This window comes from Urocitellus parryii, chromosome 4 (assembly GCF_045843805.1).
Source record: "Urocitellus parryii isolate mUroPar1 chromosome 4, mUroPar1.hap1, whole genome shotgun sequence".
Lineage (NCBI taxonomy): Eukaryota > Metazoa > Chordata > Mammalia > Rodentia > Sciuridae > Urocitellus > Urocitellus parryii.
The window spans coordinates 117506258-117531229 of record NC_135534.1 but is presented as its reverse complement, the minus strand read 5'-3'; the positions used below and the strand labels follow the sequence as shown (position 1 = coordinate 117531229).

At 46.6% G+C, this 24972-nt stretch overlaps 1 protein-coding gene across 1 annotated transcript; it reads right to left on the bottom strand.

Moving 5' to 3' along the window:
* Window positions 1–674: 674 nt before the first annotated feature.
* On the bottom strand, window positions 675–24902 carry Adamts15 (ADAM metallopeptidase with thrombospondin type 1 motif 15). Its single transcript, XM_026392411.2, has 8 exons — window positions 23673–24902; window positions 13509–13641; window positions 12851–13018; window positions 12329–12612; window positions 6717–6894; window positions 5639–5820; window positions 5361–5536; window positions 675–3467 (listed from the first exon to the last, which is right to left on the bottom strand). The coding sequence occupies exons 1-8, from the start codon at window positions 24627–24629 to the stop codon at window positions 2693–2695; spliced, it is 2853 nt and encodes a 950-aa protein (XP_026248196.2). The 5' UTR covers window positions 24630–24902; the 3' UTR covers window positions 675–2692.
* Window positions 24903–24972: the final 70 nt, after the last annotated feature.

Sequence of the window (24972 nt, the reverse complement as noted above, 5' to 3'; positions counted from 1 at the left end):
CAGCCAGTACCCAGGTTCTCCCATCCTTCCTCAGTACAAGGAATGCAAAAGAACCCAGCACGGTGGGGGCTCTATCAGTGACAGTATTTAGTGTCTTCAGGAGCTGACTCCCAGGCTTGGGGCACTCAGGACCCTCAAACTGTCCTCAGCTCCTTCCAGCCCCCCTCTCTAGAATGACAAGGTCCAGAAAAGGGTGTTTGGTTCAAACTCGTCCAATCAGTGCACATGATGGGCAATGTAAGCTAGGGAATCCTGAGCCCAAAGTCCCACTGAGGAAGTTGCTGGAGCCCCCAGAATGTTCCTCTTCTTCCACAGGCATGAGAAAGCACCCTAATGTTTTATTCCATCACCAGAAACCTAATGCTTGAGTCTCAGCTCTACTCAGCCCTGGAGAACATGGTTGGAGTGAGGAAGTGTTCAAAGACAAAACAAATTCCCCAAGTTGTCTTGGTCATACTTCTTTGGAAAAAGAAAAGAAAGAAAAAAAACAAACAAACTGACACCATGACAGAAAAGAGCATGGAGAGCTGGCTTGCGTCAGGAACAGGAGTGGTTCTCCATCCTTGAAATGACTTGTAAAACAGCTAACAGCAAACACTGATCTGCAAAGGGGCAGTCTCCCCCGTGATAGCACCTCCCTTCCCACCCACCCTCTTTCTGCACAGCCCCCTGACCACCCTCTCCTCACAACAGAGAGAATGCCCTAAGCACAGGGTGCAGCGCTGTCGTCAGCTGGCAAAGCTCCCTTCTGACTAGGCCCTAGAGCCCCGGGGGCCTTTTGCCTCTGCAACTTCACAGTGCTCACGGGTACAAGGAGGGGGATTCCTCCTCGCTCCATCCTCCCCCTCAGAGAGCTGCATGCCTTCCACCCCCTGTAGGAGTTCTATGCAACATCTCCAACCTGGGACAGGATTAGACCATCATCAAGGTTAGGCTGGTCAGCTGGTTGGTTTATGGATTTTTGACTATTTGGGAACACCACATAAAAGAACTGAACCTGTCTCCCCAAGATGCAAGTTTTGATCTTACCTCATGAAGTTCTCCACTGAGGCCCTAGACTAATTACCTATATTCCAAAGCAGAATGTCTACCCCCTTTTCTCACTGAGGCATCTGCTTAGCCAAAAGATCTCTAACCTCAAAATATCTTCCCACATGGAGCTATAGAAAAACGTCTTGGTTTCTACACCTCTGACACATCTATAAGACAGACAGGTCGCTAGCAGTTCCCACTAGTGACTGCCAAGGGCCCCTGGGTCTCATGGATTCTTGGTGTCTCCTGAAACCAGCTCCCAAAGAATTTAAAGAGAGAGACACCACCACCACCCTGGTCTTCCTATCTGGAAGCCCAGCAGGTGGCCACTCATCATGCATTCATCTGTGTGACTGGGCAGGTCAGTCTGTAAAGATGACAGCTGGGTGTGGTGGGAGCACCAATCACCTCTGTCCCTGGAGGAGATGGGGTGGGTTCCCAGAGAGCATAATCTGAGGTAGCAAACAATGAATCCCATTTCCCAACTGGAGAGGCAAAGGCCTGGAGATGCAACATAATGTGCCCATGGCAGACAGCAGGCGCTATCAGGAAGAAGAGTAACTTTCAGGCATGTGAATGTTCAGGGCCTGGCCCTCCTGGTCATGTCCCACTAGTTGCTCAGTGGGCAAAGAACTGTGGTCACTTTGAAGGTTCTGGACCAATGTAGAACTATAGCCTCAACCATACTATACATCCACCTCATTAGAAAAAACTCATTAGACCAGGAGCCTCCTTCACCATTCTAAGGTAATATCCCCCCCAAAGCCAGGCCAGTGCTCAGCACTCACCCACCTCGGCTCCAATGACAGTAAAACCCTCTAGATCTCTCCTCACCTTTCCTACTTCAGTTACAGACTCTATCACCCCTTTAAAGCGTCAGCCTCTTTTTGCAATGGTCACTTTCCTCTTGACATTTTGGCAGGCTTCCTGTGGACTTCCTCCCTCTGCCTGCAGAGTCTCAGAGGGCACCTTAGTGGCAGCCCTCCTGTTAGTCCAAGGCCCTGGACATCTGGGGGAGACGAGGCTGACTCTTTCAGGGAGGGCCAAAACAAAGATTTAAGAAACCTCCAGACTCCCTATATACATCTGTCTCTTTTCAAATGCAGGGGCTCAGGCTCCAGTTATTCCCGATCTCACTCTCCCTTCAACTACCACCCAACCCAGGCAGTGTTCATTGTTCAGTCCATGTCAGTTAGAAAAGGAAAAAGGGCCATAAGCACCGTGAAAACCCTGCCTTTTTCAGAGACGGCTCAGAGTCCCTGGGGCCACCTGAGGGTGCCAAGCTGCTGGGCCATGGCTCTTCCAGCAGCCTGTGGCCTCCCTTATGGGGGCCAAGGTCCCTGAAGTTCTGCCTGGGAGGTGCCCATCCTCCAGGTCCCTTGGAAACTGGGCCTCAGCACCTTCTGCCCAGTACCTACACCCCACAGCCTCTCCCAGCAACCAGGTCCCCGAGGAGCGGAACATGAGGTAGACTGTGCATTAGTTGGCTTCCCCCTGCCCAGTCCAGGGAGGAGGGAACCGCTCACCCCAACCCATGGTCCTTGTCCTGGATGCGAGTGACATCTTGGCACAGGTCCCTGGCTGCCGTCCTCTACTCCAGCCAGCCAGAGCACCAGCACCACAGTGGGGCAGAGAATGGAGGGGAGAAAGGAACAGTCTCTCAGCAGGGCCTCAAGATGCACAAATCCAGTTCCTGGGGCTTGCGTCGCAGATTGCACTGGTCCCGGGCCAGCAACTGGCCTCCATGGCCCACACACTTGAGTGGACGTCTCTTAAATCCATTCCCACAGCTCTTGGAACAGGGTGACCAAGTCCCAAGCTCCCAGGTTGGGCAAGGCTCCCCACAGGCTCGTGTCTCCACTGGCCGATGGGCTGCATCACAGGCAGATGCCCCACGCTGCCCTGGGGAGCTCCGACAGTCCACAGCCCGCTTCTGCAGGCCACTTCCACAGCTCACAGAGCAAGCTCCCCAGCTGCCTGCCACCCAGCGTGCCAGGGACCGATCTTCTGGCTGCTCCACTTGATTGGAAAGGCTAAGGACGCTGTTGTGTAGCACCGAAGGGCTCTGGGGGTCCTTGGAGTGGGAAGACTTGTCCTCCCGAGGTTCTTTGGGCAGATAGAAGGAGTAGCGAACTCGAGGTGGTGTCATCTTCCCCACAGAGAGGACCTCCACAGTCAGGGGCTCCAGGATAGGCCGGGAAGCCTGCAGGCTCTCTACCGCAGTGCCCGTGCCACTGTACCGCAACAGGCTGCCCTTCACCACCAGGTCCCGCTCCACAGCCGATACCACAAAGTTCCCATTGAGCAGGTACTTGCCTTGGCTATTCTTCAGGGCCAGGTAGTTGTCATCCCCAATCAACCCCTTGTAACCACGCTGGCGGATGTCAATGTTTGAAGCACCTGCAGGGATGGCCACTACAAAATTGTAGCCATGCCTAGGGTAAAAAAGGGGATTGTGCATTAGACAGATGCCTGGACTTAAGGACCTCATACCCCTTTAAAGTCATAATTGATCACCATTCACAAACCCCAGAGCAGGTCACAAAGATGGTAGCAGATTGCAAAGGTGAGGCTGCTCAAGCACCATCTAGGTCATGATGGAAACACACCAAGTTAAAAGGTGGTACACAGATTTCTTGATTATCTGAAACTGAACAGCTGCCCATAGAGCCTCATGATCGTTTTTCTTCAGTAAATTTATCTTGTGGTGAATTCTAGAGTGGGAGTGAAAGCAGAAGTTGTAGAGGTAGAGAGAACCTCATCCTTTGCTTTGCTATTTGTCTTGAATAAGTTTTTCTCAGCTTGTCTAAACCTCTGTGTCCTCACCAGTAAAATGGAGTTCGTAATCTCACATACTTCATTCAACTGTAAGGAAGGATAAAGAAGCCACAGCATGTGAAGCATGTCACACAGTGTGTGGCACAGTGAGAACCCCATAGGTATCATCTGTGATAATGAGTAGGGGGAAAAAGGAAATAAATCTGTGGTTCTCAAGTCCAAGGCTGGGAGCTCAATGCAGTAAGACTGTACTGGCCTTGGACTTGGGTATGGAAATCCAGCTGGCTCAGGTACCAATTCCCTGGTAACTTTAAACAGTTCCTCAATGTTCTGATATTCACATCTATATAATAAGTGGGTTAAGCTAGATGATTTCTACAGCTCCTTCCAGCTCCAATCATCTGTGAAAGAACACTTGTCATTTAACCAAAGTACCTCTAACTCCCCATGTGGCCCCACTGCAGGTCCCTGTGAAGGACAGCCTGGATCACCTCCACCTGCAGCACCAGAGCTCCAGAGAAGGGGCTCAGTACCCTCCCTGTCATCTCCCACCTAGAAACTCAGCAGAAGATGTCATGTCCAGAGGGTCCAATCAGACTCCAGGACAGCCATCTCATCTCTCCATCATCAGTACTTGGCCTCCCAAGTTTTCAAGGGCATTTATACTCCCTACTCGAAACTGAGATCTCAAGTGTCCTGTTCTTCCAGAACATGGGTCAGGACCTTGGAGAAATGGGAATGAAAGGAGAAAAGAGAATGTGTTTGACCTCAGAAGGCTGGGGAGCTACAGACACTAGAGCTGGGACTAGAAGAGGCCCAGAGATGATTCTTCAGCAGATCCTAGTGCACTTTTCCTAGGAAGCAGAGGTCCCTTCAGTCCCAGCCTCTTGTTCACTGTCCCTTGGCAATTTATTGCCATTTTCTCCCTCATCTGACCACCAGGGCCTGGGCCTCAGGCTCAGGGAGAGGGTAGCAGCTGTCACGCACTGTCACCTTATTATCTTTTTGAACATGTATTGAGTATTTATTCTACACCAGGTACTACACTAACCATTTTATTTGGACTAACTCCCTTACTCCTCACAAGAGCTCATGTGAAGTACATTAGTATTATATCCACTTTACAAATAAGAACATCTAGAACTCTGGAGATGGAGTCACTTGTCTAAGATCAGGCAGAAAATGGAGAAATGAGATTAGAATGCAGATCATAGAATGCTAGACAGAACCTAACAAAACTGACATTTCCTTAAATATCATCTGCTGTGGTGTGTTCCTGAAGATTCATCTTCCTTTGCTAAATAAATGGATGGATTGATGGATGGATGGATGGATGGATGGGTAGGTGGATGGATGGATGGATGGATGGATGGATGGATGGTTCAGATGATTATCAGCCCTGGAAGAAAATGAGTGGCCTCCACAGTAAGAGTATGGCCAGAATCTAATATTCACCCCAATCTAAACCAAGCTTCCAATGACTGGGAGAATTCCACTCACCCTCCTCCCAACTTGCTCCCTGGATACACCTTCCAGGACCCAGAACTCACATGGGCTTGGTGAAGATTCCTGTCACCCTCTTGCAACTTTTGTTGTCTCCCCCACACACTCCACATTTGTCAAACTTCTTCTTGGAGCCCAGGTTCCCATCACAGCCAGCCTTGATGCACTTGCCTTGGACACAGACTGAGGTGGAGTCAGGAGAACACAGCGTGCCATCCACCACCTGCAGCATCCCCAGAAGGGAAAGAAGAGGAAGAGGGACAGCTCAGACTGATATTCCCCCAAAGCCTAATCCCTGCTCTGTCTCCTGCCCCATCTTGCTCACCTTGGGTGCCAGCACATAGAAGTACCCAGTGCCATTCGCTCGGCAGATGAGTTTGCACTTGTCCCTGGGAGACACGCCTGAGTATTTGGGCACCCATGCAATGGCCAGGGTGAGCCGGTTGGTGCTGTGGTTGTAGCCATTGAAAGCCTCACATTGCTCTTCCCGGAAGCTCTTGCCAGAGGCTGGAGAGGGAGAAATCACATGCAGGAATTTTCAGGGAAGCACCACGGGAAGTATAAAAGAGAATATATCCCTCCCTGGGATGGCTAGCATCAAGAATCTAAACAGCCCTTTCCTACCCTCAAGAGTGTGATGCTCATCACTAGAGCCACAGCCTCCCCAACTCAAAGGACAAAAGCAGGCTGGGTCCAAAAGATACAGGGCACGGATAACAATGCATCCTCAAAGGAATGTGCCACCCTCTCCAGCAATCTTGCTTTGAACTCCCTTTATAACAGGTATCTTAAATATTTTTTGGATTATGAAAGCCTTCAATTGTTTATTGAAACTATCTTCACAATAATGTTATTAAGTGCATAAATTATATAAATTTACCAAGAACACCAATTATAATAATATACAACTATCAGCATATTTTGAAACATATTTGTGATATGTATGCTTCTTTGATAATGCATTAAATAATGATTCAATAATGAATCTAATAACTGCTATAATTTTAAAGTGGGGATGGATAAGCATAAATGGCATTTTGAGAATTCTTCAACTGAAATATCATATAAAAATAGCAATGATTTCTATTGGTGACAAAGTCACAGGTATTTCTATTACTGTTTCAATTTGTTGCCTAAGTAAAGGAAATATCAGAATTTAGATGAAACAGTTAAAAAAGAAAAGAAAAAGAAATACTCAATTTATAATTGAAGGGAACACTAAGTTTTAGATAGAAACTTCAGTAAAAATAGAGATGCAATTTTTTCCCACCAAGTTCATGGGCCCCGAATTCCTACTTGAAAGAGAGTCTTGTCGGTACTTAATTAAGAAGACATCTAGTGCCTCATTCTCTTGAGCCATTTAGCCTCCCAGTCGAAGCAGAACACTGTTGCTTCCCCCTCACCTGAGCTGGGACAGGGCTGCAGATTGCAGGATCGGTATTTCACCCTCACTCCTTCGCAGTACTTGCCCCCGTTGGCAGGGGTGGGGTTGCTGCACTGCCTCCGAGCCAGCTGCACACCCCCACCACAGGTGCGTGAGCACGATCCATATGGTTCCCATTTGGCCCAGGAGCCATCCACCTGCGAGGAAAAGCCACTTATACTCTTGCGGAGGTCCAGGTGCCACACGCAGCCCTTTAGCCTACAGAAAAGCCCACCAGTGTAATCCTCAAGTTCCCATCTGGCCCCACTAAAATGAAATTCACTTTATACCATGAGAAAAAAAAAAACAATATGCACATGATCTGTATGCATAGCACCCACATAACACTTCAACTGGTTAATTAGCAAACACCAGCAGCTCCTAGTTATGAGACATCCTTGGTCCACGGAGTGAGGCAGACAAGTTTTATCATCACCTCTGCTCTCACCACAGAGCAGGCTTGAGCCACTGGCCAAATATCCTTAGGTTGTACATGCTTTACCTGCAAAAATGGAGCCAATAATACTTGGGTCTGAGGTCTGACAGAAGATTTAAAGGAGGTGACAGGTATAAAAATTCCTAGCACTGGTCCTGCCTCCATGCAAGAGTTCAAAGTTTCCCCTTGTCTGTTGTTAGTGTATTTACAAGAATCTCAGCAGTTCCAGCCACCAGCCTTGCCAATAAACAACGTTGTCATAGATACTTAAATATTTTCATTCATAAATGTTCAGACTCTTTGCCAAACCAAATTGATCTCAACCTCAATCAGGAGCTGCATTTAAGAAAGCCTCAGTATCAGCGATGCTAATATTTACGTTAAGAGGACACGTAGATAAGACACTATTAAGCAATTCTAAAACTCAATTTGGCTTTGGAGTGAATTATGCATTGGGCTTTATTTGTTTGTTTGTTTGTTTGTTGTTTAGCAGGGTAGAGAGGATAGAAAATGTATAATCTTCATTCTGTTTTTCTTAGGATGATAGTAAAATGAATTTTCACCCCTGAACACACCTTTGTTGGGCAATAAAGGCAGCAGCCCAGTTGTACATCCTGGTATTAAAACTGCCACAGTTCATCCATAAAGTAACTAACCCACATAGGCCCAATCAGAATTGCTTCCATGAGACATGAGTACTTTAACTTATGTACATATTCAGTATATTTATTGGACTGCAGATAGTTATTAACCTCTCAGATAGTTATTGGCTCATTGTTTTAATATGACTGGTTTTGTTTTTTTTAAAAAAAAAAGATAATATACTTTCTTGTACTCCTGCTTTCTCTCAAACTAATGCTCCACTCCAATTCCCTCCTTTCACTTCCTGAGAAAGTCATTCACCTCTTTTCCTTTCCCATCTTCACTCCTCAGAGCTTTGCTTTATGGTTTTTTCCCCCATCACACCACAGAAGTTGCTCCCTCAAAAGTGAGCAATGGCCATCTGAAGAATTAATAATCTGAGCCTAGACTTTATTCTCTCCACTTTTTCTTCAATACTTAATACTGTTCCTGCAACTTCTGAGCCAATGCTCTTTGTTTTTATCTGGTGTCATTTCTTCCCACCCACTTGTACAAAAACATGTATTGTACTCCTATCATGCACCATTCATTCATTCATTGTCCAAATATTTGCTGTGTTCCTACTATATGCCTGACACCATGCACAGGAAGTCCCAACCCTCCAGGTCATCCCATTCTAGTTAAGAAAACACAGATAATAAAAATAAGCCAGTACATGTAGACTGTTGGATAGAGTTAAAAGCAGGTGTGGGTTGGGGTGAGAATGATGGGGAGGACCCTGGCAAGGTGGGCTGCTCTTTATTATGAGGAGTCAGGGAAGCCTCACTCATAGAAATTTAAGGGAAATACAGGCATGAGCCATGCATATATTTCAGGGAAAGGAAACAATGCAAAGGCCTTGAGGAAAGATGTGCCTGGAGCAGAGCAATCAAGAGAAGAGAAGCTAGAGATGAAGGCAGAAATGCATGGCCATTCTGAGTCAGGTACGGAAACCCTGAGGCTTTCAAGAAGAGAAATGGCATAACCTAACTCACATTTTTAATGGATCCCTCTGGGCACATGTTGGGGGTGGTCTCTAAGGAGTAAGATCAAAAGCAGAGAGACCAGTTGGGGAGTGACTGCTATAATCCAGGCAGGAAGAGTTGATGGCTTAGACCAGGGTGGTAGCAGGGAAAGCAGTGAGAAATAGGATTCTAGATCTCTTTCAAAGACAGGGTCAATAGAAATTTCTGAGATACAGAATGTGAAGGATGCAGGAGAAAAAGGGTTTACGTGGAGCTGACAAAGCAGGTTTAGGGGATACGATCAGGAGCTCAGTTTTACAGATGCTATGTTCAAGATGCTTATCTGGTATTCAAATGGAGATGTCATGATTCAGTTATACAAGTCTGTGGCTTGGGAGAGAGACATGTGCTAGAGATACAAATATAGGAGTCTCCAACCTGTGAATGGTATTTAAAGCCACAGCCTCGATTAATCACTTAAGAAACTGAGTGTGTACGGTGAAGAAGGTGAAGACTGAGCCCTGAAGCACTCCGACATTTAGAAAATGAGAATGAGGAAGAGCCAGTGAAGGAGACCGAGGAGAAAACCAGTTAAGGGAAGAGAAGAACCCACAAGAAGCAGAGACTGCCTCACAATAAGTGGAAAGTGGGTTCTCAGGGGATAAAGTGATGGGTCGTGTCAGAATCTGCATCAAATCAGGGCAAGTGAGGGATGGTAAACAACACAGATGGCTATTTGGTGACCTAAGCAAGCATTATTTTAGAGGAATGGTGGGAGTGGAAGCCTGATTGAAGTGAATTCCTGAGAAATCCAGGGAGTAAAGAAGCACATTTATACAACTCTTTTAAGGAAAGTTGATGTCAAGGGAATCAGATAAACAGACTGTGATATTTGGAGAGGATGAATGGTCATAAGAAGTGTGGTTTAAGATGGAAAAGAAAAAAAAAGGTTTGTAGCATAATAGGAATGATTCAACCCAAGAGACAGAAGAAGTGATACTGTAGGAGAGAATAGGGAAATGACAAGTGATGCCCTTGAGTACGCAAGAGGGACAGTACAAAGCACAAAGGTTGGCCTTGGGTTCAGCTTGGACAGTCCCTCCACTGGAAGTAGGGAAAGACGGGAGTATGTACAAAAGCAGTCAGACAATGGATGTGGTGCCTTGGAAATTCTTCAGATTGCTTGATTGCTTCTTCTCCCTTAGTAAAACAGGGGAGGAAAGGTCACTGGTTGCTATGGTTTAGATGTGGTTTGTCCCCCATTAATTCATGTGTTGGAATCTTGGTCCCCAGAGTGGCAGTATTAAGGAGGGGTAGGACAACTGGAAATTAATTAGGTCATTGAGGACACTGCCTTCAGAAGGAATTAAGTAGCTCTTTTGGATCCTAATTAGTTCCATGAGAGTAAGGTGTTATGAAAGAGTAAGCCTGCACCTCCCACACTCTGGCTTCTCTTATCTCCATGTGATCCCTCCCTCTTGCAAGCACTCCCACCATAATGCTATGTGCCATGAGGTGAAGCAACCAGGGAGGTCCCTCACCAAAAACTTGCATCATGTTATTGGACTTTCAGTCTCCAAAACTGTAAACTTAATAAACTTCTTCTCATCATAAATTACCCAGCCTTGGGTATTTCATTATAGTAATGGGAAATGGACTACTACACCAGTACAAGTAAAAATGAGAAAGAAGTTGGTGATGGAAGGACGGACGGGGTGGAAGTGTAAAGAGTGAGAGAGCGCATAAACTATAGAAATGAAATATATCACTCCTGGCCAGAATTATGGGAGTTTCCAGGTTGTTAATCTAAGCTGATACCAGTGAGCATAATTGTGCATTTTTTTTCCAGCCATATTCACCTATTCAGGCACATCTGAGTAGGTGAGTGAGTTGGGTTCAACCAAGGTGGTGGCTAATCCAAGTAAGTGTGACAGAGAGGGATGAGATAAGGGAACCAAGAGTGTATCTAAAGGAGTCACTTTAACAATGGACCACAGAATCTCAGCTCAATAAAGAGGAGGTAAGGGCATGTGACGGAAAGATGGAAATAATGTTGTATCCATGGACAATAGGCCCATATGGAATTGAAGAATTGTTAGAGTACAAAAAAAAAAAAAAGAAGTGAGTTGGGAAGATGGCTTCAATCAAATCAGGTAGTAAGAGGACTGTTCAGAGATGACATGGAGGATATAGTGGATTTTGCTGATAGAAAATTCCAGAAATCATATGGAAGATTGTGCTTACCAAACCACATTTCCTATGTCCAATATCTTCTTGACTAGTCTATTCCTCCTTTAGATTCCTCTTCCCAAGAGAAGGAGCTGGCTATCACTCACCTGTCCTCAGAATCTTCTAGTCCGAACCCTCAGCTACCCACCCACTAGCTCACTCAGTCCCAACTCCCTGCCTTGCTGCACCTCCACCTATTGGGCACTTACTCAACCCTCAAGGCTCTCTTCAAATGCCTCCTCCTCCTCAAAGTTTTTTCAGTACCTTCTGCTTAATCTCTCGCCCCTGCTTCTTCCATAGCACATTTTTATACCTCTGTTGTAACTCAGAATACTTGCTTCTCCATGTTTGTATTCTAATGACATTTCTAGGTTCCTCACAAGACTATGAGCTTTCTGGGGTATGGCCTACATTTTATTTCCTTTTCTGACCAGCACAGTACCTTATACAGTTCCCTGAAGCTAGTGCATTGCTGCCTAATAAATTATTAAAGATTTAGTTAAATACATATTCCCAGGTCACAGAACAAGATTTTAAATAATACTCTCCCACATCCATCTCAGGTGCTTGGTGAAAATATTTCCTCTGTTCATATAAAACCCTATCCCAAGTCTTTCTCCAGCTGGGAATAGGGTAGGTAAGGGACAGTCATGTTTAGGATCAAGGAGAAGGATGAACTTCTTATTCCTGCCAGGAAAAGTACAAATCCCTTTGCTACACTAACTCAAGACTTAAAGAATATACAGTTTGTATTGTATTCAGAGAATCTTTAGGGTTCTGTTATTCTGATTTGATTGCTAGTCCTATTTATTACTTATCTAGGGCAGGGGGACTTTTGTTCAATTGTATTTCATCTAAAAAAAAAAAATCCACCAAAGCAGAGTTCAGGATGTGTCAAGTTACTGAAGCTTGCCCAGGGCTCTGCTTCATTGCATCTCTAATCCTTTTCATCTGTGTGGTCCCTGGCTCCCTCGATATAGTATGGAGCCAGCGGTAAGCCACTCCTAATGTCAACTACTCAGCTCTGGGTCCAGAGCTCCTCCCACATAGGACAAGGCACAGAACGCAGGGCTGACCTCAGTCCTGTCGAAGGCTGTTTCCCATGTATCTGTAAGGCTTCACCAAGTCCTCTGACCTACCATAGCTTTTTCTCTACTCTCAGAGTCAAAAAGAGGCTACAACCATAGACAGAAATGGAGACACAGTGCAGCAACGTGAGTCAGCTGTGGTCACACAGCCAATCTGTGACAGGGCAACTTCCCAGTGGAAACCAGGCAGCAGAGGCCACAGACCTCCTCCTCTCCTTTCAGGAGTTCCCAACTCATCAGCTCCAGTACTCACCCTGTATTTGTTGGGGTTGTGTCTCTCCACACAGGCCCCCTTGAGGCAGAACTTGCCGTCACCACAGCTGGTACCATCTGCCCAGGGGAAGTGGCGGGTCTGGCACACCATCTGCCCCTTGGCCTTGCCAGTGCACCACAGCTTGCTGCAGTACTGCATGTATGGACAGGGTTTTGAGCCCACGCCAAAGGCCAGCTCACACTGCTGGCTCAGGGTATAGCTGGTGCCTGGCAGCTCCTCAGGCAAGGAAATGGGCTTGCTGGGCTGGTCCAGCAGGCAGTCACCTACAGAGAGCCAAGGACATTTATCAGGACAAGCTGGGGAAAGTGGATCTTAGCTGGCCTAAGATGTTGGGAAGGAAAGAATCAAGGGGCAACTGGGATGGACCCACATCAGGGCCCAACTCCTTGGGGCAACATGACTTGGGTACAGAGGACAGTCCAGAAAGGTAGCAAGAACCACCACATGACAGCAAAGACATCCTTGCCAAGCCACCCACTCCTCTCTGCCACCTCAGCTTACCATAGCCACTGTCCAGGAAATCGGTAATGATAGCAGCACTGCAGGCGGACCAGGGGTTGGCACGGTCAATCTGGATGAGGGTCGGGGACATCATGTGGTTGGCTTGGAGCTTCCCAAACACCTCCTCACACACTTTCACATTGTCATGAGGCATATTGAACACATGACCTATGGAATGAAATGAGGGTTCAGGAGGAGAGGGCTACACAGGATAGGTATGAGAGGTTGAGGGAGGAATCAGGGCAGGGGGCAGGAGAAAGCCTGTGAAATGGTTTTCAGGCTGATCATTTGCACCTGTCAATGAATTGTTTTGCAAATGTCCTCAAGATCATAGGCTCTTGTTTTCTGACCCCTCTACCAGGCTGTGAGCTTGCTGAGAACAGAAGCATGTCTCCTGGCCTTTAATATATTCTCCCCATAGTGCCTAAATGTCAGATATTCTGCAGAGGTACTCTGACTGTATAACTGGCCAACTGGAACAATAAGAAAAAAAAGTGAAACAAAGCCACAGCCAAGGAGATGCTAACCCTAAGAAAGGATCCCTAAGATTTCAGAATATGAGACCAAAGACAAATGTCTGCCCACTTCACCCACACAAAGCATCCAACACAAACCCAGTACAGTCCCAGGGGGTAATTCTCCTCCCTTCCAGTCTTACCCAGCTCATGGGCAGTGGTGAAGGCTGACGGAAGCCCATCATCCTCAATGACGGAGCAACTTCTCTTGGGATCACACATGGTGCCCACATCAGCCATGCCCAGGGTGTCACAGGTGGTGGCCCCACACAGGTCCTGCCAGGTGGAAGAGAAGCAGAACCAGCCCAAAGTTAACAGTGCCAGAAGGGATGTGAAGGGGGAAAAGGGTATATCCTATGAGACATTCCAACTCACCCCACCCCAGTGCTAGTCAGGCCCAGACCTTCCAGCCAGGCCCTCCGTGCTAAGGAGTGGTAGGCTATTCATGGAATCAGCCCAGACTGAGGGAGGAGGCCTCAGGAAGAAAGCTCTGTGGCTCACTGAGAAGACTGTGCTCAACCACATCCACAGGGAGGTCCTACATAAGGAAATTAGGAGGTACAAAATTAAACTACAAGGGCCACTGCTTTATATAGAGATAGCTTTCCAGACCAGGAAAAAAAAAATATATTGCAACTCCCATGGTCAAGTGAGGCTCTAGTCATGACTCCCTGAAGCAGGTAGGGGTGGAAGGCAACCACATGCCCCATCCAGAGCCAGCTTTGGTCCTTGCTGAGTGACTCCTTTGGACAACGATGAATTAAGCTCATATTCTCAAATTGTTACCAGTGAAGGAGCTGCTCATGCCAGAGATTTGGCTTCCCTGGACTGGGAGGAAGCAGGGTAAGGTGGGAAAGAGCTACCACCTACATACAGAATGTCTACCAAAGCTAAAGGAACCATGGGATTAAGGGCTGTTGGGAAGAAAAGACAAATAAATCATCTCCTAAGCGGGAAGTTCCCTCTTTTTATACTGAAGTTTAACTTTCTGCAGAAACTAGGGCTTTCCCCACTTTTATGTATAATTATAATGTACCAACTTTAAAAAAAATAAACAGAAGAAAGACCAATAGAGTAGAGAAAGGGGATCAGGAGGAGGGAGGAGAGAAGAGAAAGAGGAAGTACTGGGGAATGAAATGGAGCAAATTATGCTATATGCATATATGGATATGTCACAATGAACCCCACTAGAATATATAGAATATATAACTATAATGCACTAACAAAAATATAATTTATTAAAAAAAGAAAAGAAAAAAAGAAACTAGGGCTTCCAGCAGCACATCCTGGTAGGAAGTATTTCCCGGGGGATGCTGAAGGGCAAAATGGGACTCCTGGAGTGGATAACTCAAGGAACACACGGAGCACTATAGGTCAGTGATGCAATCTAGAGGCCTTAAGAACCCAGGACTTGGAAATAGGGTAAGACCCTCATGTCCATTCTGTTCCCCTTGAAAAGACATATATTGAATCAGTGACATGGGCATACTCTTTATCACATGGCTGCCTGGAATATGTAGGGCATTCTATCATGTGAAGGAAAAATAACATGCATTCAATCCTCACAACAGTGCCAGGAGGCAAAGAGGTTATTATACTTCTTTGGCAAAGTAGGAACTGAGGCTCGTGATCATAGCTAATCATGTCCATGATTTACTAACTGATGACACCATGCATGCAATTTATATGCATGACCTGGTCTAATCCTCACAACATTCCACTGAAATAATGACTGATTATCACAGACCAAGAAACTGAAGCTCAGAGAGGCTCGTGTCACAGAGCAGAAACATGCACTGAGTACAGAAGTTCCTCAAAAGACTGGGAATGGAAGTACCAAATGATCCAGCTATTCCACCCCTCAATATTTATTCTAAAGAATTAAAGTCAGCATACTACAGTGACAAAAGCATACCCATGTTTATAGTAGCACAAGTCACAATAGCCAAATTATGGGATCTGCCTAGGTATCCAGCAACAGATGAATGGATAAGAAAAATGTGGCATTTTATATATAATGGAGTTCTATTCAGCCATAAAGAAGAACAAACTTATGTCATTTACAGGATGTGGATGGAACTTGAGAGTGTTAAGTGAAATAACCAAACTCAAGAAGTCAATGGGCTTTCTCTTATAATTTACAAGCTAAAAAGAAAAATTAAAAAGGAAAAAGGGGGAAGCTCATGAAAATACAAGGGAAACCAATAGGGTAGAGGCAGAGGGCCAGGGAAAGAGAGGAAGGGAAAGAAAGGGGGGATTATCGAGGAATAAAATTGACTAAATTATGTTGTGTGCATGTAGGAATATGGAACAATGAATCCCACTATTGTGAATAATTACAATGCACTAATAAAAAACGAAATAAAATTAAAAGGTCACATTTAATTCATTTTTTTAAATGCACTGAAGGTCCATATGACTGGGAACTCATTAGCCTTTCCACCACATCACAGTTAATTGCTCAGCACTCCCGAGCATTAGCATTAGCTCAGGAGAAAGAGCTGTGTCATTCTCCTTTGGGAGCCAAGGGAGTTGGTTACATGAGCACACACACAGTGTGGTTCTCAATTTTGTTCCTCTTGGGGGCTGTGTGTCTATATGAGTGTGTATGTATGTGTGTGTATGTGCATGTCAGCTTGCACTCGTGCATATATATGCTGACCTGGGGGAGGTGGGGCAGCTGCAGAGTTAGCAGGGCATGGGAGGAAAAGTGGTCATAGTACAGAAAATCAGCAAAATTTAATCCAAAGCACTCAGAAGTTTATCACCTGAGCAGTCAAACTTGGCTTCCCACCGTCAGGTGATAGTCACACCTCCTAATGAGTTAACAGTTCTTCTGGCCAAAGCACCACGAGGGTGACCAGCCTGAACCCAGGGTGTGCCAGAGTCAGCGACGGGCACCGTGCATGCCCTACCTTTGTTCAACTGCCCTTGTTTGCACAGTGCACTTCTTCCACTTCCAGGAACCCCACAGTGGACCTCAAATTCCCTTCCTTTCCTAATCCCCTTCCCTCTTCAAAGATCCACTCTCCCAAAAGTTCTTTTCCCCCAGCGCTCTAATCCTGGAATAAAATCACTGTCAAACTTGAGAAGTTTACCAGAGTAGCAGATTATGGAATGTGTTCAGGATCACAGACCAGCTGTGAAGGAAGGGAACAAGGAAAATGAGGAAGGAAAGGATGAAGACTTCACATGCCATGGCATAGTGAAGAAGGAAGAGAGTAGAAATAGGGCCATATGTCCCCATATACTAGAGCATGGGATCCCATTGGGCAAAAGTGGTCATCTCTGGATATCCTAGTGTAGTCTTTGGAGCCGATAGCAGAGTTTATGACAGGTGCATCTGTGGCTTCTGGGCCACACTGCACACTCACCACTGGCTTCATGCAAGACAGAGAACCAAGAAGGAATAAGAACCAAGAAGCCTGGATTCCAGTCCTAGCTCCATCATTAAGTAGACTTTGGCCAAGTCTCATCAGGGCCTCAGTTTCCAACTCTGAAGAAGGGTCAATCTTCCATTAGAACTCACAGTGGTCAGTGCCTTAGGCCTCTTCTCCTTCTCCCATCCTACAGTAATAAGTCCCTTTTGACCAGGTAGGCTATAAAAGGAACACACAGAATGATGTGCTTTTAGAATGGAAAGAACAATACGGGGCCTCTTGTCTTCTGACCCATGTCAGAGTGGATAGCACTAACTCACAGAAAAGTGACAGTCGCCCCTGTCCCTGCTAGCAAGCAGAGTGCTAGCCCCTCATCCTGCTCCTCAGAAACAGCAGGCCAGAGAGAGAGAGAGTCCACACAGCCCTGCAGCCTGCTTCCACTGGTAGGAAGTCCTTAAAGCCAAAGTGTCCTCGCTCTCATAGAGGGTAGATTCTCTCTGAAGCAAAAACATGCAGCTGCAGGCCCTTCCCAGCCAGGAGCAACCTGTTCTTTCCATCAAGAAATCTGGGTTTTGCTGGATCAAACAAGAGTAACAGGAAAAGAGCCAAAAAAGTTCCTTGGGTAAGAACATAGCAGAGAGCAGCTGTCAGGTAGTAATGGGTGTTTTCATGGTGGGAAGATGCACTGTTGGGGTCAGAAGATCTGCCTGTCCCTCTTTTCCCTAGTCAGGGATGCAAATGAAGAACTGCTCAGCCCTAGTTCTTTGAACGCCCACAGGCTCTTGTACAGGGGCCCAGTTGTGCCTCATTTATGGCAATGAATGCCTCCACCCTTCTGGAATGAACTCTGAGGCACTCAAACTGCCTCAGCCTCTTCAGCTAGAGAATTGGTCTCCAAAAAATAGAAACTCTTCTGGTTCCTCCTGCCTGGAGGGTATAGGATATAGGCATTTCCCAGTCTAGCCCCTATAATTTTTCTTATAGTCAGCTCTTTCCCAAAAGACCCAAGAATCAACTTGGCCAAAAACCTAAACCTCCTAAACTATTCTTCCTAACTGTCCCTTCTTATAAAATAATTTAGGATTAGAGTCACAACTTAAATAAATAAGAATAACAATTTGCAGCAGGGTCAATCCCTATTTACCAATGTTGCTCTCTCTCTATACACCCCCTCTACAACTCCTCCCAACTCCCTTCAGGCCTCCTTCCCACATCCACTGTTCCCCATGTGTATACTGAGATGTCCAAAGTTTTCAGAGACATGGAAAGACATATTATAAAATCAAGCACATTAATTTTTTTTAATGTGGCAGAAAATATATATATTCCATGTAATCTACTGCCTGCTGGATACAAGAAGTCAGGGCCACATTACAGGATCTAAGAACTACATTCTCATTTTGCCCATGAAGAAACTGAGTCTCAAAGAGTTGATATCACAGGCCCAGGGCCTCGAAGCTATTAAGTGAAGAATGGGGTCTTGAATCCACACCTAAGCCAAACTAGCAACGGTTATTTGCTCTAAGTTATACTTCACTTGTCAGGATACCATAATTACTGGTGAAAGAACCCTTGCTAGTATTAACAGTGACCCTTTAACTTGTTTCACATCTGAATTTTTGCTACTTTTTGCTGTATTTTCTTGTTCAGCCCAAGATCCATTTGTTTATAATCCCCAAGGTTGGAAAGGTTTCACTTTTCTAGAAAAATTAAATCTAGGAATTCAGTTCCTTTGTAATGTAACTCAGGCCGCCTGGTGTAGAAGAAGAAGATAGTATAGTCTAGAAGGTCATTTGCTTCTATTAGCAGATTAGGTTTCACTGGCACATAAATCCCTCCAGATGCACAAAATGGTATTATCGCAAGAGCCTGAAGTAAATAAAACAACAAGAATTACCTCAATGAGTAGTAAGAAGAAGCAGCCAAAGCTTACAGGAAGAATAAACTTTCTCTGGAAAGTACCACTTTAAGAAAAAGTACTTACCCTAAGTGAAGTAAGCCAATCCCAAAAAACCAAAGGCCAAATGTTCTCTCTGATAAGTGGATGCTGATCCATAATGTGGGGTGGGGGGGACCTGGGGAAAATGGAGGATGGGGTGGGGAAGGGGGATGTGGGTAGGAAAGACTGTTGAATGAGATGGACATCATTACCCTACGTACATGTATAACTGCACATGGTGCAACACTACATTGTATACAACCATAGAAATGGAAAGTTGTGCTGCAATTGTGTACAAGGAATCAAAATGCATTCTGCTGTCATATATATCTAATTAAAATAAATTTTTAAAAAATAAAAGAAAGAGTACCTACCAAATGTAAAGATGTTGGCTAACATGTATTGAGTTGCTACTTTATGCTAGGCAGTGCTCCAAACATTTTACCTGAATTAGCTCATTTAATCTGCACAATAGCATTAGGGGGAGGTGCCATTATTAGGTCCCATTTTATAAAAAAGACACATATAAGGTAAATAATTAGCTCTGTATACAGGGAGTCTCAGTTTAGACAGAGAAGATGGAGGCTCAGTGAGGGTTGAAATCTGGGCAATATAGCCTAGGGGCTGAGCTCTAGCCAGGACTCCTGCTTCTTCTGGTGTGCACTGATCCCAAGAATGAATCTCAAGACAGAAAGACTGCCTATCCCATAGTGCGCCTCCCCAGAGCTCAAGCTTGTACTGGAACAAGACATGGGAGTCCTGGAGAGAGAAAAGCAGCAGGATTAAGGGCAAGAGCACTCTGCCACTGCTGCTATGGTGCTGGCTGAGCAAGCTCCTGGCTTCTTGCCCCATATCTGCATTGACACACTGACCGCATCCCTGCTGTGCACCCTGTCTGCTGACTCCAGGGTAGATTCAACATGCTCCTCTCTGGGGCCCTGCCTTTCCCCAAGACAAAACCCGATGGCTAGGAGCCAAGAAGAAATGCCAGAAGAACCAAAGACTCCTTCTCCCAACCCTGCAGCCTGACAGTCTGAAAGCTGGATTAATGATCCCTAGGCAGGGACACAAACCACCTAGGCACCCACAACCATTGGCAGGTCCTTGCACTCTTGCCTACACCATTCTTCCATGTACACTTACTGCTCCATGAGATACAGGGACCTGTGTAAGGGCTACAGAAACATAAAAAGGTCCCTGCCTTAAATCAGCAGATTGGCAAATGCTGGCAGTCATAGTTTAGACACAGAGGAATATGCAATCAGATAAGTGTGGTGTATACTTGCAAGGGCAATGAGACAGAATGCTTTAAATCAGGGCTATCCCAAAATTACATTCTGGCAAGAGACCTGAAGGTAATAATTCAACAACAAGAAACATATCCTGAGCAACCAGCAGTGATAATAATAGCTGCCATCATTGGGTGTCTATTCTGGACTACTCAGTAATTCATCCTCGAAAGAGCCCCATGAGTTAGGTGGCGTGTCATCATCGTCTGCCTCATTCTAAGGACAAGGAAAGTGAAGTTCAAACAGCTGACTCATTCAATGTCCATTGCTAGGAAGTTAAAATGCAGAGATTCAAAAAGCTCTCCCTGATTCCAAGCCTGAGTTCTTGCCACTGCACCAATGACCAAATCAAGGTGACAAGACAAGACAGGGGGGAGTGCCAAGAAAGGGAGGGAAAGACAAACAAACAACCACAGAGAAGTTCAAAGGAAGGTGGGGAACAAGACCTAAGAATAAAATCTCACTTGACTTTTTAATTGAACCAGCAGTTTAAAAAGAAAGAAGAGAAGCCAGTAGAATAGAGAAAAGAGAATGGGAGAGAAGGAAGAGAAAGGAGAAATACTGATAAATTATATTGGCTAAATTATATGGTTATATTGTATATGTACAAATATGCAACAACAAATCTCACTATATGTTTAATTTTAATATACCAATAACATTTTTAAAAAGAAAAAATATTTTTAAATTTTAAATGGAAATGAAATCATCTCAAAAAAGGAAATGTCAAAAATTATAGTAAAATGGATGTAGAAGAGAGTAGAGGGTATCCTACAACGTAGAAAACAAGCTTCCTCCCAATCCCCACAACCTCCCAGTTCTGTTGCTTTTCCTGCAGCCTAGCCCCTTGAAGAGTATCCTTAGCTCATGGATAGGAAAATGTCCCCCCATGCACTTTCCCACAGGGAAGACACCATTCTCTGTCCTGGCACTTAGCACACCCTATTGTAATTAGCTGCCTCTTGCCACACATTTAATTCCTGGGAGTTCTAGGCCACACCTTATTAATATGTGTAGCTCCACAACCCAGGGTAGTATCTGCTATTTGCAGATGCTCAATCAGTACTAAGAGAATGTACAAATAAATGAATGGAAACCATTATACCACAAAGGATTACCAAAATAGCAGAGCAATTGAACCTAAAGATAGAGAAGTCTCAATAGTAAATACCTGGCACCTGCTGCAGGGTGTAACAAGAAGCCAAAGAAACTTCTCCTCACAGAAACAAATGAGAAAGACTCTGGCTCTAATTCTCGGCAGATCCTCGTTCCAGTCCTGGGCTGACCTCATCCCGTTGTTATGAGCCTGGAAGCTGACTGCTTTGCAAAATCAGATGTGCGTCCTTTCTCCATGAACTTTCTCTGAGTCTTTACTCCTCAAATTGTCAAAATGCTTGTCGAATGATCAGTGTACTCTCCCTTCCAGATAGTTAAGGATCCTGGAAGGAACCACATCTGCCTTAGTCTAGAAAGAGCAGCTGTATGCTCATGTTCTCATCCAATACTGTACCTATCCCTGGGGAACTCAGGAATGAGAAGTTGCTAAGACTCTGAGAATGCAGCAGGCCCTAAAGTCTGTGCTGGAGAGGAAGTGGGGAGAGATGTTTACCCAAAGCGTAACACACATACCTTGATTATGGACCTGCCAACACAGCCTCCCCACTCTCTGGCTTTGCCCTCTAGACACCTAAGGGAAAAACAGCTCCCAAAAGTCACATGTTGCACATCACTGCTTCTGACCCAAGTGGTCATGCATCTTGTACCCATTATGCACAGACAACATAGCCCCCTGGGGGTCTAGCACACCACTGAAAAACAGAAGCTGTCATGCTGTTTGATCGCTTCTTCTTCAAAAGGCTTGATTCCTCTGATGGCATGGCCCAGATTCCCAGCAGGACTTTTCTTCCTGGGGCTGGTTCCAAAAGTCAGCCTTAATCACTAAGAGGAGATTGAGGTCTATTAATTTAGAGGCTGTGAGTGACCTCCACAGTGGCATCCTGAATAGTGGATGGGGCAACAGATGCTTTCCCCATTAAGATAGCCTGTTCTTGGCCTTTGCTTTATTTCCTCCCAACAATCTGACTGCAGAACTGGTCTGTGTGCAGAAGCCGAAGCCATCTCCTTTGCAGTTTCCCCATGACTCAGGCAGTACTTGCAGGGGCTGGGCAGTGGCAGCTCAACAGACCTCAGTTGGAAGAATGAGCACAAGGAAACAAGACTCCAGGCCAAAGACCTCCCTAGAGAAACCAGGTGGTGGGAGGAGAAGAAGGCTGGGAAAGTAGGAAGTTCATCTCCAGGAAGGGCCTAGCTCTGCCAAATGGGTTACTGTGGAAGACTCCAGCTCCAGCCCGTGGGCGCCAGACCAGCTTTGAGTGGCCATTTGGAAACAGTAAAGAGCAAGAGCCCCAGAGGTAACCAAGGATTCTGTGCCATCGCCAGAATGCTGTGGTTATGATAATGACAAAACAAGAGCGAGGCACAGATTCAAGTTACAGCCAGCCCCCAAAATCAGAAGATGCAGGTCATTTGATTGGCCCTTTTCCTCCCAGCCTCCTGTATTTAAGAAATTTCAATAATCCCAAAACTTTACAGTGCCCAAACATGTCAACGCCTATGAATCTAAATGTTCACAGATTCATAGCTTCTTTGAGATAGAATATCAGGTAAAGACCTGAAAAAGGCAGAGCTGCTTTCCTGGTCTGGGTCCATATTTCAAATCCCAATACTCAGCATCTTTCCAACCCTACAGCTGGAGTCCCTTAACTAAGCTCATATCACTGTAATAAGGCAGAAGCTGTTAGAGCTCTGCACTCAAGTGCAGTCCTAGGAATTTTAGTGAATTGCGAAGCTGAGCACCTGAGCGATCCTGTCTGCTCTGCTCCACAGCATCCAGCTGGGCAAATGGGTCACCCTCTGCTAATAAGCCATTTTCCCAGCTCAGCTCCAAGTGAAACTCCACTTGAAACTCCAAGTGAAACACTCCCAGCCTCAAACAAGTGCCCTACTAAAATGCCTGCTCAGAATGAACTGCGAGCCCTCAACAAGGTCCAGCAGAGAAGGATGTGGAAGAAGCAGCAATGAAGGAGGGATGCTCCTGGCACTACCTACTTGAGTCAGACCTTTCTCTGCAACCCATAAAATAAGCCAGTGATGCCCTTCGTCCCAATCCAGGTTTTCCTGGCCAAGGACAGAGAAAGGATAACATGTTACCCGCGAGAAATGTAGGAGACGCTGACCTTGGATCATCTTCCAGTTCTACAGCCAGGGAAAGGAACCCTCTGAGGTGGTGTCGGAGAGAACTTAGATGCCCTATACAAGACTGGCGGGCTTTCCCGCCCTCTCCAGCGCCATCCTCAAAGCGCCTCCTATTGGCTTTGAAAACAAACTGCGGCTCCGGGGCGGCAACTTCCTGGGTTCCGGCCCCTCAGCGATTGATCCGGGAGACGCTGATTGGTCGCGTCAGGCCAACACCTTCGGAAAAAGCAGGCTTTCCTCCAACCGCCCTGAAGCACGAGAGCAGGACCTCTGCAGAGCCTAGGAGAGGGCTCTTTATGGAAGTTTCAAAGTTGGAGTCGGAAGAGATAAACGGAATTCAAATTTGGGGGTACTGCACAGCACAAAGGGGATTTGGAGAGCTAAAGGCGGTAACCCTAAGAGAATAGGGCTAACTGGTTCCGAAGAGGTGACAGATTGACTCACCTGCCTGGTGAAGAGAATGGCGGTATCCCAGTACTCGGGGTGTTTGTCGCTTACTTTGTTCAGCTTCTTCTGCCAGGCGCAGAAGTTGCGCAGAGTCAGGGCTGCATTGCCTGTGACCTTGGGCCCTGTGTCACGGTCTCCAAGAAGCAGCACCTTGACTACAACGATGTTGATGGGGTTCAGAATGCTGGGATGGCGGTAGAGTCGCGCCGCGGTGGCCAGCAGCGTCAGCAGATAATGCTCCAAGTCCGAGCCGTGGAACTTGACCATTGACTCGTCCGCCACAACCAGCGTCTCCACGTAGCGTGGGATAGACACGAAGCGCTTGGCGCGCCCGGACCTGCGCGGGCTGTGACTCTCCCCCAAGCCTGTCCACCGCGGCTTGTAAGGGTCCAAGGCCCGAAGGATGGCGGGGTTCGAGCCCGAGGCCACCCCACAGCGAGAGGTGGGGTCTCCGGAAAGCCCACCGGGGGCACCCCGACGCTGGAGAAGGTGTGCGCCCTGGCTGTTGCGCTGCGCCGCCGGCGCGCTGGCATTGGGCAGCGGGCTAATGACATACTCGGCGCCTCGGTAGCCGAAGGCTCCACGTAGCCCCCCGCACAGGCTAACAGCGGCAAACGAATCTGGTTCGGCGTTCACGTTCCCGGAGTAGAAGCAGCGTCGCAGGTCTAGAGAGCTGCCGGTGAGTCCCTGGAGGGGGACGCCCAGATACTCAGTGGCGAACGAGGGAGCCAGAAACTGAGCGTCCGGCGTCAGGTGTAGATAAAAGTCCTCCTGAAATGCTGTGATCTGAAAAATCAGTCCCTGCTCCCCAGAGTCCTCGGGGCCCGGCCGGTAGTAGTGGCGGCCGTTGATGTCCGGGTCCAGTCGGATGGGAACGACCACCTCCCGTTCTGGCTCGGAGCTGCCAGCAGGTCGCCCGGCGAAAACCAAGGTTAAGATGCCCAGCAAAAGCATGGCGCCGAGCAGCGCACAGACGTACTCTAGAAAGGGGCTCGGCCCGACTTCCCCGCCGCCTGCACGGTCTCTTTGCAGCCTACACACCAAAACCACCAACGCTTCGGGACAACCAGCAGCTCCCTGAAAGGAGAGCCAACCAAGGCAGGGAGACTCCTCCCAGAACAGCTAGGGTGCACCCGGCAGCCTGCGCCTCCTACCTGTGCCTTCCAGCAAAGAGCGCCCTGGGAGCTTAAGTACAATCGCTGTCAAGTGCAAGGACGAAAATTTGCAGCGGAGAACTGGCGGGAGGTGTCGGGCTGCTTCTCGCAACAGCAGCCACTCGCAGTGCAGCGAACCAGGC